The sequence below is a fragment of the Serinus canaria genome, chromosome 24 (assembly GCF_022539315.1).
Source record: "Serinus canaria isolate serCan28SL12 chromosome 24, serCan2020, whole genome shotgun sequence".
Taxonomy (NCBI): domain Eukaryota; kingdom Metazoa; phylum Chordata; class Aves; order Passeriformes; family Fringillidae; genus Serinus; species Serinus canaria.
The window spans coordinates 3415234-3432607 of NC_066337.1; the positions used below are offsets into that span (position 1 = coordinate 3415234).

Here is a 17374-nt window from a genome sequence, read left to right on the forward strand (position 1 = left end):
CAAGAAGTGAGCAGGGACACAAATGTCCCAGTTTAGAGATCTATACAGAGATCTATATTTATAAATGCTCTTCTGAGGTCTGCAGAGAAATGAACTTCCAGGCTAGAAGTCATCTCATCTTAAGGTAGGGATCTAAAATAGCTCAGGACAACTGACTCAGGCACATATTTATTTCTTTACACTGAATTTAAAAGAGTATCTCATGACTGGGACGGGTTTGAACTTTCACTTTGTAGACACCTGAAGTCAGGCAAAGTGAACTCTTTTTGTTACCAGCTTATCATTCTGGGAACAGAGAGAACACAACATTTAAGCCCAGCCAGTGCTAAATTAGACTTGCTTTTTCCTTTAAATTGAGTTCTTTCTCCATTAATCATTTGCTGCTCCTCTTGGCTTTGTTTGTTGATGTTCTAAGGCTATTAAATGACTCTGAAACCAGAGCTTCTGTCAGGAAGTACAAAGAGGGAGGAAAAGCCCTGATAACCATCCTGCTCCAAGGGCAGGGTCCCCAGGCAGGGCCTGGGCGTTGGGAGAACACTAATTTGAGCAGAGGAGAGATGTAGAGAGTTAATGGCAATACCCACCTCCCTGTGGGCTGCTGAGAGCTGCTCTTGCTCTGACTCCTTCTCCCTGGCCAGCTGCTCTTCATATTTCTTCATGTCATACTCCAGCTCGGCTGCCAGCTGCTTGTCCACAGCAAAGAAGTCTTTGATTTCATTTCGGTAATCTTGCATCATTTCCTGCAGCAACAAGGAATGTTTGGATCCCTTCAGAAATCTCCCCCAGCTACTGATTCACATCCCCATTCAGATCACAGCTGCTTGGGAGCAAAAGGAAACACCAGTTGGTAGAGCAGAGGTGTTTTTAACAGACTGAAGAGTTTTAACTCCAATTTGTTCTTCAGAACATGGAAAAGCTTTGCAGCATTCGAGATCTCCTCCTGCCCACGTTCCACACTGAGAGCCTCATCTCCAATCCCTCCACCTCCCACGTTATTTAACACAGTGGCAGTGTCACAACATCCAATCTTCTGAATTCTCCCTCCTCAGAAGGCTCTTGGTTGTGGCAGTGGCTGCCCATTAACTCCAGAGAGGATCAAAACATCACAACCAGCAAGGAAAACACTTCCCCTTACCCGCAGGCAGTTCATCAGGTCCTTAAGAGCTGGGATCCTCTTCTGCTCCATCAAGGACTTGAGTGATGTGATTATTGGGATGATGTTTTCAATGAAATTCTTCTTTTGAACCTTTTTGTGAACAAGGCATGAACAGTTAATGCGAGGCAGCCAAGGAGAAGCCACTCTGCAGCTCCACAGAGGAGTTATCCCTCCACAGCCAGGGAGTCACTGCAATTAGGGCTGCTCTTACACCACACACAGGCACAGAGCCTTTTAACCTAAGTGGAGCCTTTTCAGATGCATCACTAAGTCACTCAGATCTCACAGAGAAGGCAAATTGCCCAGAGGTGCAGGAAAATCATTGCTCTGCTCGGAGGGGTGGGGAACAAACCCAGCTCAGCACAGCTCCCCTGGCTCCTGGGAAATGCACTTCTGCTCCCTCCACCTCCCCAGCAAGCATCCCTCACAAATTCTGCCTTCATATTGTGCTTTTACAAGACACAGAGCTGCCCAGCCCTCTTCCCACAGCACAGCAAGAGCCCCTCACCTGCGAGATGAGCTTTTTCTGGGCCACCTGCATGACAGCATTGGCCATGGCCATCTCATCTTCATCAGCCTGAATGTCTTCCTCAGGTTTGGACCTCATACTTGAGAGCTTGATTTCTTTGCAGCTGAGGACTGCAAATGTATCTGAGAGCAGCTCGCTGCCTTCCAGGTCCAAAGGAAGGACCTCATCCACAAAGCAAGCTGGAAGATACAGGCAAGAAATAATTTGGTTTTCCAGAAGCAGCAGTGATGGGCAAGCCAGGAGGATAAAACACCTGCACCATGAGATGTTATACAGACACCAGCGTTTAGTTTGGCAGATTTTAAAATGCATCTTTAAATGCTTACCTAGGATGCTGTGGCTGATCTTGGTGGTGATGCTGAACCTCTGCTCATCTGTGAAATGCTCCAGCAGGAAGGTGTAGATCCTCATCCTCTTCTCCTTGTTCTCCTTCCCCTTCAGAGAGAAGAGCTGCTTCGCCCTGTGGCAGAGCACATTTTACAGAGGCCCAAATCACATTATGCCAGCTCCCAGGAATAATGAGACCTTAAATCAGCCAGGGATATTTGCATGTCACTTTTAAGACCCATAAACCTGCTAGGACAGCACACAGTCCTGCAAATTACACACAGCAGTGTCACAGGGAAGGCAGGACACAACTCAGCACTGCTTCCCCTGGCTCTTTTCCCTCTGCTGCATGGATAATTATCAAGTGCCACAAATGCTGTGCTGTCACTGAGAGCTGCATGGTCAGACAGCCCATAATTTAGCAAAAATTAGCCCAGAATGTGCTCAGCTGACCTCTGGCTCTGGGGGAACCTGTTGTACTTTTGGTGTTTCTCGTAGCTGTTGAAATGGAAGATGCACTCGATGAAGTGCTGGGAGAACATCACAGGGTTCCTCTTCAGCAAGAGATGCACCAGGCAGAACTCTGCAAACCTGCAGAGGAGGAGAAAGAAGAAATTATCACTGGATGGTTTCCAAAAGCCACCCCTGGAGCTGTGTAGGGCTCTCAGGGCAGGAGGATGGTCTCTCTCAATACCACATTTAATTCTTGCCCAGCTCACTGACATCCACCCTTCCTCAGAGGGACAGACCTCTCCAGAGGGACAGACCTCTCCAGAGGGACAGACCTCTCCAGAGGGACAGACCTCTCCAGCATCCACAGCACTCCTCATTTTTAAGGCCATTAAAGCAAACTGAGTCAGAAATAAATCTGAACCTGAATCCTGTCACAGCATTTTAAATATTTAAACAGCCCGAGTTCCACTGGGGCTGAGACACAGCACTCACAACAAGTTAACCACCAAAGGTCCTGCAAGAGCTGCAAGGCAACCCCAGGCTTGAAGAAAGTGGTTTTGTCTGGATGCAGTCTCCAAATGCAGATGCAAAGGAAAAGGCTCCCAAAGAAATGGGAGGAACACGATGCTGCAATGCCACCATCTACTGGAAAGACACTTTTAGATATTCAAAAGACACTGAAGAGAAAAGGAAAAGTGAATGGTAATTGACAAAAGGTGGATGGTTCTGGAAATATTCATCTCAGATCGACTGTTCCAGGCAGAAGTGAGCAGCAAGGTGTCCAATGCTCCTCTGTAACCCTGATTCCTACATGAGCTCCCCACCTGAGAGAAACCTGCCCCATTCATTTCTCACATAACAGAGCAGATGGAGACCTTGAAACCTCCAAAAACTTCATAAAATGCACTTAAAATGAGAGTGCATAATTCCTCTGACAATTACAAGATGTGGCAGAGGGCTGAAAAGGCAAGGCATGGAACATAAGAAAAAGGAAACTCCAACAAAACATTTAATCCTACTCCTAAAACAAACCCAGCACTTGAGACAGAGCCAGTCAGAAAACCACAAGGAAGATTTCACAAGGGTCTGCCTCAAAAATTCCTTTTTTTCTGGATAACTGAGTCCTAAATAGAGCAGAGCTGAACGTTTTGAGGACAGCCAAGGACACTCTTTGATGACCTGGACACTCTTTGATGACCTGGAGAGAGGCTGATCCCCTCTGCCAGCACTGCAGACCCTAAAGGAAGTACAGAGGTTACAGGGATAATCTGCATTATCACTGGAATTTCTCTTTACAGTAGGAAGGTGCCAAGGCTGAGACAGGTTTTGAGACATCTCTGACCTTCACCTCCTCCATCATTTCACAGCTGAGATTTTTACCTGGCAATATCTGGGTTTGGATCCACCAGGACACTGACAAACCGAAAGAAGAGGCAGTCCTTCCATTTCACAAACTCCTCCTGTGAAAATCAGCAGAAATCAACGACCTGAACCAGCAAAACTTGGTGTGAACCTCCAAACTGTAGTCAGGTAAACCAACAGGTTGTAAAACCTCAGCCAGGGGCACATAAAACAAACCCCAAAACAGCCCCAAGTATTTTGGGGGATGCTCTAAGCAGCATAAATGCCACAAGAACACATCAGGGTTTACCCCAACAGTTTGAGGGGTGCTGCAGCTGTGCTTGCAAGCTACAGACTAAATTCAAATATACATATTTCACTAAAAATGGATTTCTACTCTGGAAAATTTCCACTCTGTCTCACCTGCAGGTGAGCAGGATGAGGGTGACTCCTTCATTAGCCAAGTCTGGGGGTGCTGCAGCTCTGTTTGCAAGCTACAGACTCAATTTAAATATACACATTTCACTTAAAATGGATTTCTACTCTGGAAAATTTCTACTCTGTCTCACCTGCAGAAGGTTGGTGAGCAGGATGAGGGTGACTCCTTCATTAGCCAAGTCTGGGGGTGCTGCAGCTCTATTTGCAAGCTACAGACTCAATTCAAAGATGCACATTTCACTTAAAATGGATTTCTACTCCAGAAAATTTCTACTCTGTTTCACCTGCAGGAGGTTGGTGAGCAGGATGAGGGTGTCTCCTTCATTAGGCAATAGTTTGAGTGGTGTTGCAGCTGTGTTCGCAAGCTACAGACTCAATTCAAAGATGCACATTTCACTGAAAATGGATTTCTCCTCTGGAGAACTTCCCCTCTGTCTCACCTGCAGGAGGTTGGTGAGCAGGATGAGGGTCTGCCTGCGGATGAAGGGGTGTGGGTCCCGCAGGCACAGGGAGATGTTGGGGATGTATCTGTCCCCGAGCGAGGTGTAGCGCACGCACAGGTCGCACAGCACCAGCGCCGCGTTGTTGCGCACGGCCACATCCGGCGACACCTCCAGCTCCCGCGCCAGCGCCGCGATGCACTTCTTGGCCAGCTCCTCGTGCTGCAGGCACAGCTTCCCTGCAAAACAGCCCCTCTGGTGACGCCTGGAATCTCAGGGTTTTGTGTTTTTCAGAGCCTGTGATGCGTTAGGGTGCGTGTCCCAGATTGCAAGGCAAGATGGATTCTGTTTGCCATCTGCATGGCAGCTGGCTGCTGCTCAGTGGGCAGTTTTTCCTTCTCTCTTCCACACCCACTCCTCCCTCCAGGCAGACCCCTGCTGATCAGAGGCCATTGGATGTCCCTGCATGGCTGATAAGAACTGCAGCATCCCATGGGAGATGTGAGCCCAGGGGGAGGAGCCAGGCATTCCTACCTGGATATAATCTGAGATTCTGGAACACCAGCACGGCTTCTCCACTGGATTTCCCAGAGGAGCAGCAGCTGCCTCTTCCCCTGGATCTCCAGAGCCAGACTGCACCCTTCTCCAGGATCCCTGCTCCAGCAGAACCAGCCCTGGCACTGCAGGAGGGCTGAGCCACAATTCCAGTGGCACTGCTGCCAGCCCCCTGACCCACAGGGTGTCAGGCTGTGCTCTGCCTCTGCCAGGGTTGGTTTAGTTCACTGCATTGTTTATTTTATCCTTTTATTTCCTTCCCTAATACAGAACTGTTATTCCTGCTCCCATATTTTTTGCCTGAGAGCCCCTTAATTTACAATTCATAGCAATTTGGAGGGGTGGGGCACATTCACATCCTTCATTTCAGGGGAGGCTCTTACCTTCCTTAGCAGGCCCATTTCTTTCCAAACCAAGACAGCACAGCTCTAAGAGCTGTGTAAAGTCTCGTGAATTCTTCATATCGTGGTCAGACAAAACAATTTCTCTCTAGGCATGAGATCCAAAGACACCCAACAGCCTCAGGCCCCAAGAACTCTAAAAAAAAGTGGACTGGGGGGAAGCCAACTATGAATGACTTCATTAGCTGAAGCTGTAATTGGAGGATTAACCTCTGATATGCAAATAGACCAAACTTAAATCTGTCTGAAAACCTCATTGTGGCAGTCACATTTTCTAGAAAAATCCCTTTGCCCAAGGTTCTTCTCCTGGAAGTTGAGAAGCCTCAGAGAAAAAAAGGAAAACAATAATTATCTGATGGCTTTTCCTGTGTGTTTGCTCCTTTGCAATGTGTTTAGAGATTGTTTCATTGGTTTAATGTGAATTGTTTTGACTCTTTGACCAATCAGGGCCAAGGTTTGTTGAGACTGTTGAGACTCTGGAGAGAGTCACGAGTTTTCATTATTATCTTTTTAGCCTTCTGTCTGTATCCTTTCTGTATTCTTTAGTGTAGTTTAGTACAGCATTCTTTAATATATTATTGTATCATAAAACAATAAATTAACCTTCTGAGAACATGGAGTCAGACTCATCATTCCTTCCTCTCTCTGGGAACCCCACAAATACAAGAGCTCATGGGCATTGTCCATTTTGGGTCCCTCTGTAACCCTGCCCCAGGTGTATCTATTAAAGGCCTTGAATAAATTCCCACTTTATTCCCTCAACTCTGTCTAGCCTCTGCTCTAGGCAGCCACTCCAAGGCATCACCAGAGCAGCAGAGCTGGGATAAATTCTCCTTCCCAGCCAGCCCAGCTCGCTGCCTCCAAAACAAGCCAGGGAAGGAATCAGGAAGTAAACAAGGGAATAAACAAGAAACTCATGCTGGAACTTGATGAGCAATCTGCATGATTTCTCAGGGAGATGGTACTTCAAGTTCTTCCAACCTCCCCTTAGACCTATAGAGTGGGTCTCTATGCCAAATTCCCTCCTTCACAGCAAACTATTTCTGTGTACAGGGTATTATTCAAAGCAGCTAAAAAGAACAGCCCCAGCTGTCATAGGCATAGCAGGGAGACACCCACCTCTGAGAGCATCACTGAACCAACCTAAAATAAAATAGCCTGCAATAGTTCTAACATCACTTCTCCCTGTTCCCAAGCTCTGCACAAAAGTACTAAACTTTCCAAAGCAATTAAGGGAAGAATAATGCTGCCTATCTGCAAAAGAATCTTGCTCCTAACCATGGAAGTATTTAAACCCAGAGCTTTCACTTGGTATTCCTCAGAATCCTGGGAATGCAGCTGGCCAGGCTTCTCTGAAAGCAGTGTTTCCCTCACGTTGAGGAGAGCAAGAATTTGAGTGCAGTCATCCTGTGTCACCCACATGTTCTAGGAAAAATCCTTTCCTTAGGATTTGTCCCTCCTGAGGAGCTGAGAGGCCTCAGGAACAAACTGCAAACAATTCTTCTCTGCTGCTGTGGGTGCAGCAGGTGGGGCTGGGATTGGTCTCTGGGGTTGTTTCTGATCAATGGCCAATCCCAGCCCAGCTGTCCAGACTGGCTGGGGCACAGACAAACCTTTGTCATTCATTCCTTTGCTATTCTCAGCCAGCCTTCTGCTGGAATCCTTCCTTCTGTTCTTTTAGAGTAGTTTTAATATATTATCTATCATAAAATAATAAACCAAGCCTTCTGATACATGGAGTCAACTTTTTCATCTCTCCCCTCATCCTGGGACCCTTGTGAACAATACCACAATCCTGCTCTAAGCTACATCAACAGCACCAAGTTTTCTTCACCCCCTCTGAAGCATCTCACAGAAACTGAGATGGATCCTTCAGCACCCAGCTCTGAGTACAAGGACGGCACAGCTCTGGGGGACAGTGCTCATTAGTGGTCACTATTAATGCATTAACCACCTGGAGAAGCAGAGCTGGCAGGGTTCTGATGGTTTGCCCAACTTGTTTCCATGGATATTTGCAGTGCTACAAGCTCTGAGCTGGGCTAATGCCAACAGAGCTCTGGGGCTCTCTGTCACAACTGCCAGAGCTTTACATGGAACTATTTAGGTTGGAGAAGACCTCTGGGATCAGTGAGTCCAACCTGTGACTGATCCCTGCTCTGTCACCCAGCCCAGAGCTCCGAGTGCCACATCAGGCATTCCTTGGACACCTCCAGGGATGGGGACTCCAAACCTCCCTGAGCAGCCCCCTCCAATGTTTAACCACCCTTTCCATGGAGAAATTCTTCCTCATGTCCAACCTGACCATGCCCTGGCACAGCTGGAGGCCATTTCCTCTTGTCCTGTCCCTGTTCCCTGGTTCCTCCCTCCTGCCAGGGAGCTGCAGAGTGACAAGGTCCCCCCTGAGCCTCCTTTTCTCCAGGATTCTGGGCAGAGCTTCACCAGAAAGGCTGAGACACACAAAGGCCCATTTTTAGGGCAGGATGATGTCACTTACCCAAAGTGATGAGTGCGTGAGCCCTGACCACGGGAGGCATGGCTGAGCCCCTGAACTGGGACAGAGGCTGGGAGCTGGGGATCTCCTCACTGTCTGTGCAAGCAGGCACTGGAAAGGAACAGGTCAGGGATGCAAACAGGGCCTGGCACACAGGGCTGCCTGCAAATGCAAAGCTGAAGGCAGAGGGAGAGGGGCTCACGTTGGTCCTCGCTGCCAGAAGAGGCCAGGATGGACTGGACCACGAGGAAGATGTGTTTGTCCACCTTGGCTGGGCACAGCTGGGCAGCCTCCCCCAGCAGGAAGAGGTGTCTCACCTGCAGAGAGAAAGCAGCACTGCAGTCAAAAGGCAGAGGCTGAGCTGCAAATTAAACCAGCAGGAGTCGGTTCTTCTCCAAAAAACAACTCCAGATTCCCTCAGTGCTTTCAAGGCAGTGGCTGGAGAACAGAAGGGGGGGCTTTGGAACAGAAATCCTGGGTGGGTGGGTGGGTGGGTGGGTGTGTTTAATATGCTCCAACACCCCCCCACCCCATCTAATGAGACTGAAATACTCCTCAAAGCATTCCATGCATCTCTCCCAAACAGCTCATCTCAGAAGTTTGAGTGGAAAAGCAAGGAAATAAAAACCACGTCATTTATTAAAAATACATGGGGTGCCATATCCTTAAAGCAACTGCTGTGGGCTCCCAGGCCCTTAAATACAAGATTTCATCACACACACAGGCCCTGCACATTCCTGTGATCCCAGCTCTTGGCATGGATTTCAAGGAACACCAGCTCCAGGCACACCTCCACCCTTTAAATAAACTTTGAAGGGGATTATTTAAAATAATAATCCCCAAACTTACCAAGAGATCTTCCTGCAGCTGCCCTGCTCCATCCTCTCTGAGGACTATGTTGGAGATGTAGCTCTCACAGGTGGACACCAAATCTCCACACACCTGGTTGAGCAGCTCCTGTTCAGTAATTAAACAAAATTAATTCAACACTTTATTAATTAAACAAAAGGTAGCTGTAATATCTGTCCACACATGAATCCCTAATATCAAAGTCTTTATGTGCTTTTAATAATCTGGGTCCCATTAAAATCAATCTGACAGTGCCTGAGAGCTTTAAAATTCTCCCTGCACATCAAAGGATGTGTGCAAGTGTCAAAACACCTTGGAAAATTTGGCTTTTAATGATCCACAGGCCCAAGTTTACTTCATTATAGAAATCACACAGACTTAAACAAAAAGGATTTAGGCGACTGTTTCATGTGCACCCAACACATTGGAGGTGTCTGTGGGAATTTTTAGATGTTGCTTGAAAAAAGCAGCTCCATTAACCAAGAAAACATGATGTGAATTCCAAAGAGTGGAAGGGAAACACAGGAAAAGCAGATTATCTACCACCCTGTGGTGAATATAAAGCATCATCTCTGGTTTTCCACCATCTAAAAGTGGTAATTTTAATAACCAGTTACATATATAAATGGTACTGTTAGATTTAGTGAAGTGACCAATTACAGGAGCATTTGCATTTCATTTTAAAGCAACACTCCATGGTGGCTGTACCTACAGGGGAGGATTTTCTGACTGTCAGTTTAAAACCCCAAAAATCACCACCTCACCCTGGCTGTTGAGGCACAGAGGGTTCAGCTCTGCCCATTATTTACTAAACTTGATTGGGATGCTTATTATAAAAGAGCTGCCATCTACACTGAAAGAGAAATATAAAACAGACACGAAGAGAAAACATCAGGGACAGAGACCTGCATCAATTCTGGCTTCTTTGCAATTGTGTCCAGGCTGAGATTTTTATTTTACCAACAAAATATGGCCTAACTCCCCACTCTGGGAGCACAACAGAGCCATGGCATAAAACAAATGGAGGCAGGAAAAATTATGAGCAAGTTATTAACTCTGTTTGGTCTCCAGGAAGAGGTCTAGGAAATATGTGTATTTCCAGGAGCTCTGATGGAGAATGCAGAGATTACAGCATAAATCTGTGGCTTCAGGCTGGAGCAAGCACAGCAACAGGCTTCCTTCAGGAAATTTCCTTTAGGAATTCTGTAAACTTGGACAGGAGGCAAATGCAAGGAGTTTCAGAGGTGTGGGGGAGAATACATTTGAAGGCAGAAGATTTCTCACAAGCCCAGGCTTAGCCCCAGGATGTTCTCAAGTGCAGCAAAGAGGCAGAGCTGAGCAGAGCAGGCTCGAGCTGCTGGAATCAGAGCCCCTTTTTTAGAACTCCTCATCCCACAGCCTGCAGACAGCAGCAGACACCCCCTGAGTGGGGAACAGGCTGATTTAAAAGGAGTATTTTAAGTCCCACCTGTGTCTCCTCTGGTGCAGCTGCAGAGGCCTGGCAGAGCCTCTGCAGGGTCTCCACAGCTGGGCTGATCACCTCCAGGGGACACTGGGACTCCTTCAGCCACCTCTGGATGCTCTCTGGAGATGACACCACACATAAAACCAGCATTTTCTAAGCTGTTCAAGTGTTTGTGGAGGCACAAAACCTCTGCAGGTGGCCAGGGCCACTCACCCTTCAGCCCCTCACAGCTGCTCCTGGGGAGGTGCTTTGCCACGTGCCCAATGACACACAGGACATGTCCCACGGTGCCACTGCTCGTGTTCTGCTGCCTGCAAAGCCAACAGGGAGCTCTGAGCCACCAAAGCACAGCTGAGCAATCCTCTCATCTGGGACATGCATTATTAAGGCAGACCTGTCAAAGCCAATGCAAACCCAGAGGGCTCGAGGAGAGAGTTGGCCACTGCACAGATCTCCAGGCCTTTGCTGGATTTCCAGCTGCAGGAGTGACAGTCTGAAGGAAAAACTGGGATTTAAGCAGCTACAAGGCAGTCTGTGGAAGGGCAGTGACAGAATGGAGCTCAAAGCTCACTGACCTGCTGATGTTGTCCCAGGATCCAGTGATCTTGGAATAATCCAGCTTGGGGGAAGAGCCAGCCACCTTGGCAAGCAGCATCCAGGCTGCCCTGGAATGCTCTGTCTCCACGTGGGACATGACATTACTGACAAAAGTGGAGGTGAACTTGTTCTGCTTGGACCACATAAGGAAGGCTTTGCTCAGGTAACGGCTACAGGGAGGAAAGGAAAGTTTAGGGAGGAGTAAAGAGAACAGTATAATCCATCAGAACAAAGCTGCTATGGCCTGGCATTGCCACAATTCACACTGAAAATTTCCACATCTACACATATTTTCACTACAGAGCTGGCATCCCTACATGGATGTTGGGGCAGTAACACAGAGGGTCCAACTGGTCCCACGACACATCAGGAAATTATAATTTCAGCAATTTGTAACCAAGACTTTCCAGCAGTTGCTAGTTAATACCCAGAGTCATAATGATGTCTCAGGTTTAGCTTTTCTATTTTTCAGACTCTGTGCTGCTTTAGTCTGTGGGTCTGAGCTTCACATGAGGGGATAGTGCACAGAGTAGGGAGACAAAACAATTTCTTCTCTAGCTGGGCACCAAGGACAATCACACAAATCTCATGCCCAAGAACATGAGCAATGGTGAATTTAAGAGAGAAAAACAAGCAGGCTGGGACTGGCTGGGCTAAAGCTGGGATGGGACAATGAACTGCAAGGGGCAAATGGAGCAGAGCTGATCCCAGGGAGAGACCCCGGGAGCGCTCGGGCATTTTGGGGCCATTTTGGGTTATCCTGGGTTCATTTTGGGGCCATTTTGGTTCATCCTGGGTTCATTTTGGGGCCATTTTGGTTCATCTTGGTTTCACTTTGGTTCATCTTGGGACCATTCTGGGGCCATTTTGGGACCATTTTGGTTCATCCTGGGTTCACCTTGGGGCCATTTGGGTTCACCTTGGGGCCATTTGGGTTCATCCTGGATTCATTTTGGGACCATTTTGGTTCATCCTGGGTTCATTTTGGGACCATTTTGGTTCACCTTGGGTGCAGCCCTGGCTGGGCTCTTGTGCTGCCCAAGGTGCATCCACGGAGGCCTTTAATAAATCCCCAATTTATTCTTTAGCTCCATCTAGTCTCTGTTGCAGTTCAGCCTTCACAAGGCATCAACAGAATGGCCTAACCTGGAAGGGACCTTGAAGATACCTCATTCCACCCCCTGCCATGGATAAGGGCACCTTCCCCTAGCCTGGGGTGCTCAGAGCCCCACCCAGCCTGGCCCTGAGCACTGCCAGGGATAAAGGCACAGCAGAGTCATGTCAGGCATCACAGCCTGCTCGTTTTTCTGCACAGCCCTCATTATCTACTCCACACTGGTAGAGCTGTGAGATTTCTCAAGCTGCAAGGTCCTGCAGGGTCAGGAGGAAGAAGGTGCCAGGAATGTGCAAACCCTGTTCCAGAATGGCCCAGATTAGAACAGTGACAGCTCCCCACACTGGCACGGCAGCACCACCAGTGCCTCATCTGCTATTTCTGAGCTATTATGCCCTGTTGACTAATAAACATACAGCTGTCTTTAATCAATGTTGTGTCCTTGTCATGCTGTGTGTCATCCCATTTCTCCCTCTCCTTCCCACGGCAGGCAGGATAATTCCATTTGTCACAAGACAAGTAACATATTGTACATAAGAATTAATACAAGGTGATGTTCTTGCTTTATATATCCTCTCTCACTTCTGTCAGAGGAACACCTCCATCTGACTTAAATATTCATGTGCTATCAGTGCATCCAGCATGGGATGGAGCAGTGAGCATTTCAGTCCAGGGAGAGAGCACAGGTGACAGGGGCAGCAGGTGAAAACACCTGACACAAAGCAAAGCTGAACTCTTCTTGTCCCTGCTCAACAGCCCTGTCCTGGGAGCTGGCAGGGCAACACAAGCCCCACAACGTGGGAGTTTCCATCCCCAGAATGACACTGAGAGTTTCAAGCAGGGAATTTGAGCAACTTCAAAGAAATCCCTGAGAAAAATTTGGTTTCTTGTCCTTGCATGGCAGAGAGCACGAGCACTTTATCAGGGTGTGTGTGAGCTGTGCTACCTCACAGTCTGTGGCCACACGGGGAATGAGAGCACAAACTCAGACTCTTATCTTAGTCCTCAGTCAACAGGGAATTTCCCTCTGTAAAGGAAAAGTTGTGTATTCTAATGGGATTAAAAAGTGAAAAAAAACCCCAAACTTCTGGGTTTTATCCCTGAATGTCAACATGGGCAGGGCGGGGAACAATGCACTTACCCCAGCTCCTGGCTTTCTGAAGACAACAGGGAGAGCAGATCCCACGCCAGCTCCTGCCCCTCATCACCACTCCTCCATTTATTGTAAGGCTTTATGTGCTGCAGCAAGAGCTGATCAAGGCAGTCCAAGGCCTTTTCTTGGACAGAGCTTTCTGCATCCATCACCACAGGCACCACTCCGTTCAACCAGGCCTTCTGCACCAGGACATTGCTGTGCTGGCACTGAGAGAAACACATCTCTAAATCATCTGGGGATCCCAAATGCATGGGTAAGAGCAGCAAAGGCCTCCAGGTTCAGCTACAAACTTTGAAACTTGAATTTTAATCAAGCCCAGCAGAGTGGCAGCAGGTGGGACAGGGAAACTCAGCATCACAAGGTCTTTAATCATCTCTATGATAAATACCTGGTGTTTCTGCTAAAGTACTGCAACACTTTGTTTTGAGACTCTATAAAGAATTATAACAGGTTTGCAATAAGGCTGTACAGCAGATGATTTAGCACTAAAAAAAAAGAGCTTTGCTTAATATAAACCCTGTGCTCCAAGCCTGAGCTACAAACCCCCTGTGAATAAATAGAAAAGAAAGAAAAATATAGCATTGCTATCATCCACACATTACATCTGAAAGTGATTCAGGGTTTTTTTTAACTTGAGAAGGCCAGCAACATAAACATTTTCTTCATGACACATAAATCAACAGCCAGAAAAATCAGTGTTTCCAACAGTTGGAAGCACTCTGCATAAATCACAAGTAGGTATCAGAGTGAGTCATGACTTCCGAGTCAAAAGGTAATGAAAAGAATTAGAGCAGCCTAAAATGCAGCTCCCAGAGTGAATAACTGATTGGTGAGGTCCCTCCTGCTCTCTCCCTTCCCAGGTGTGCCACAATTCCCATTCCCCTTGATGCCTGTGCTGCTTTAGGGTATGACTCTAAACTCCATCCAGATGTCAGCTACTGTTTATTCACACAAAACAATCCCTCCAGGGCTCCAACTCGAGGACACCTCACTGTCTCAGGCCCCAAAAAGTACAAACAAAAGTGAATTGGGGAGGAGCAAACTGAGGGATTACTCCATTAGCTGAAGGTCTAATTGGAGAATGAACCCCTGATGTGCAAATGGACCAAACTTAAACTTATAAAAGTAAATGGACCAAACTTATAGTTGGAATCAAGGGGCGACCCCCATGGCAGAAATGATGGAGAGAACTCCACTGATATCAGAAGGCTAATTAATAACTTTATTATACTGTATTATTCTATACTGTATTACATTACATCTAAACTGAATCTGCCAAGCACTCAACTGCCCAGAATCTCGTGGCTGTCAGCCCACAGTCCTGACACACACAGAGCTGGCCCTGACAGGCCAAGGAAACAAACCCCCATCACTCTGGGTGAACAATCTCCACATTGCATTCTACTTGGGCACAAACACAGGCACAGTGAATGAGGTAAGAATTGTGTTGATCATTCTTTTCTCTGCTTCTCTCAGGTTCAGAGAACGTGAATCCCCAACTCATTGTGTGAAAAACTCGTGACCATTGTCCAGCTGGGGTGTGGGAGGCTCTGACTGCCCAAGGTGCAGCTATTGAAAGTCTTTAATTGTCCCAGATTGCAAGGCAAGATGGATTCTATTACCATCTGCATGGAATTGTCTTTGGTCAAGAGGGCAGTTTTCCTTCTCTCTTCCACACCCACTCCTCCCTCCAGGCAGACACCTGCTGATCAGAGGCCATTGGATGTCCCTGCATGGCTGATAAGAACTGCAGCATCCCATGGGAGATGTGAGCCCAGGGGGAGGAGCCAGGCATTCCTACCTGGATAGAATCTGAGATTCTGGAACACCAGCACAGCTTCTCCACTGGATTTCCCAGAGGAGCAGCAGCTGCCTCTTCCCCTGGATCTCCAGAGGCAGAGTGCACCCTTCTCCAGGATCCCTGCTCCAGCAGAACCAGCCCTGGCACTGCAGGAGGGCTGAGCCACAATTCCAGTGGCACTGCTGCCAGCCCCCTGACCCACAGGGTGTCAGGCTGTGCTCTGCCTCTGCCAGGGTTGTTGTTTATTTTATCCTTTTATTTCCTTCCCTATTAAAGAACTGTTATTCCTGCTCCCATATTTTTTGCCTGAGCCCCTTAATTTCAAATTTATAAATGAATAAATTTTACATTTTTTCCATTTCAGGGGAGGCTCCTGCCTTCCTCAGCAGGCGCCTGTCTGTCCAAACCAAGACATAATATAAATACCCATTTAATTGTAGTGGGTTAGAATTTAAGAAAATAAAGGTAGTGCAGAAAGTAATCTTACCCCTAAGGAGTGGCAGCTGGGCCAATTATCAAAGATTAGGAACAGGCCTGACTTTACCAGGCCACAGCTGTAACCAGTGGGAAGAAGAGTGCTATAAAGAGTGGGGTGGTGTTGAGAGGGGAACTGGAGTCAGTTGGCTGCTGAAGAAGAAAGAGTGGGTGCTCTGAGGAGCTGCCCCACGAGAAACACCAAGAAAGTGTGAAACCTTTGTGATGAGCAGACAGCAGTGTGGAACCCCTGCAATGAGATGACAACATTTAACTGTGTTACTCTTGCCCAGGGCAGCCTCACCAGGAGCAGCTCGGTGATGGAGTGCAGCGCCTGCTTCCGCACGGACAGGGCGGGGTCCCGGCAGCGCTCCTGCAGCACGCCCAGCTCCTCGGCCCTGCAGGGCACCAACCCCTGCTTCAGCAGGCTCACAAACACCTGCCAGGCAAACAGCAGCACTCAGTTACATTGCAAAGCTCCCACCAAGGGCTCCCATCTGCATTTACACCTGCAAGATGTTTGGTTGGCTTTGGAGCAGGGCTCAATAAAAAGGGTTCGAGTTCCATTCTGGTGTTGCCATTTGCACTGATAATCACAAACTACACGGGCTCTACTTGTGGAACTTTCTTGGGTGCAGCTTAAAAACAGATGGTCAAAAACTCACTTGTCCCTCCCCACTGCTTTGCAGCCTTCAAAACCTCTTCATTAATTTGGTAGGAACACCTTAACCAGATAGAATTACTGTACATGACAGGCATCTCACTGCACTTACCTTGATATTTGGAACAATTGCAAGGAGGGCAAGTGGGAGCCCAAACCCACCTGATCCTACCTAGACCCCCGCTGTCCTGTTCAGGCTATAAGCTCCTGTTTCACAAGAATGCAGTTGCCATGAACTTCCTTCTTTGCCCCCAAATCCCCTCCCAAACTGGACCCACCATTTAGGTTCAGCTGGGCTGGGCACGCCAGGAGCTCTGGGTGGCAAAGCAAAAATATAATTTACCCCCCACCAACGGCAGCCAGAGATTCATCACAGCCAGAGAGAAGCACATTAACAATTCATGAGTGCTGGGCACAACCAGAGATGGAAAATGAATCAGAAAACATCATTCCAGTCATTGCTGCTCTGGAACAGCAGCTGGAGAGGGAGGGTGTCACAATTTCCCCTTGAAAGTAACGTGCCTCTTGTATGAGCCACCGTTTTTACTTCATAATAAGGAAGAGAGATTTATTTTTATTCTTAATCAGAAAGCATTAAAACATGAATTGCAAAGCCCTAACTGGGAAGCTCAAATCAGTGTGTGAATTGAGGGGGAAGAGCTGGGGTGAAGAGGACTAACAGAGGAAGGCAGTCAGCAGCAGACACCTCTTTTTTAAAAGAAGGAAATTTCCATTGAAGCATCTCTCTTTAAAAGCTAATGACTTCATTAAAGAAATGAGCAGCAAGGAGAGCAGCACAGAGCTCAAAGAGAGGCTGGATATAACCTAATCCCTTTGCTAACAAGGTCAAAACAAACTAAGCAGCTAATATGCTTCAGTTTATGAGGAAGTCTCTTAATTGAAATGCCTATTGACATTTGACAAGAGCCTCTCCTTGCAAATGACGGAATAACAGAATGCCAGCAAGGGTACTAGAGAAATTTCCATCATTATGCCTGCATTATTTACTGATCAGGAGCTAGTAAACAAGATCCTAAATGCCTCTAAGGCACTCTGCAGGGAGAGCAGGAAGCTACAAGTGGGCAAAGTGACAGAGTTTGCAGCAAAGCTGTGGCCTAATTAATTA

At 47.5% G+C, this 17374-nt stretch overlaps 1 protein-coding gene across 2 annotated transcripts in view; it reads right to left on the minus strand.

The window, feature by feature from the left end:
* The window catches only part of NCAPD3 (non-SMC condensin II complex subunit D3), a 34263-nt gene that overhangs the window by 5300 nt on the left and 11589 nt on the right, over window positions 1-17374 (minus strand). For both annotated transcript variants that reach the window (XM_050983465.1, XM_050983464.1), the window contains exons 15-29: window positions 15892-16026; window positions 13298-13518; window positions 11021-11212; window positions 10659-10756; window positions 10449-10564; window positions 8981-9088; window positions 8334-8448; window positions 8135-8242; window positions 4685-4923; window positions 3846-3925; window positions 2466-2603; window positions 2012-2145; window positions 1665-1864; window positions 1136-1246; window positions 585-740 (exon numbers count right to left, since the gene is read on the minus strand). In XM_050983465.1, the coding sequence (XP_050839422.1) occupies window positions 585-740; window positions 1136-1246; window positions 1665-1864; window positions 2012-2145; window positions 2466-2603; window positions 3846-3925; window positions 4685-4923; window positions 8135-8242; window positions 8334-8448; window positions 8981-9088; window positions 10449-10564; window positions 10659-10756; window positions 11021-11212; window positions 13298-13518; window positions 15892-16026 (2151 nt within the window). The remainder of the gene's footprint in view (window positions 1-584; window positions 741-1135; window positions 1247-1664; window positions 1865-2011; window positions 2146-2465; window positions 2604-3845; window positions 3926-4684; window positions 4924-8134; window positions 8243-8333; window positions 8449-8980; window positions 9089-10448; window positions 10565-10658; window positions 10757-11020; window positions 11213-13297; window positions 13519-15891; window positions 16027-17374) is intronic.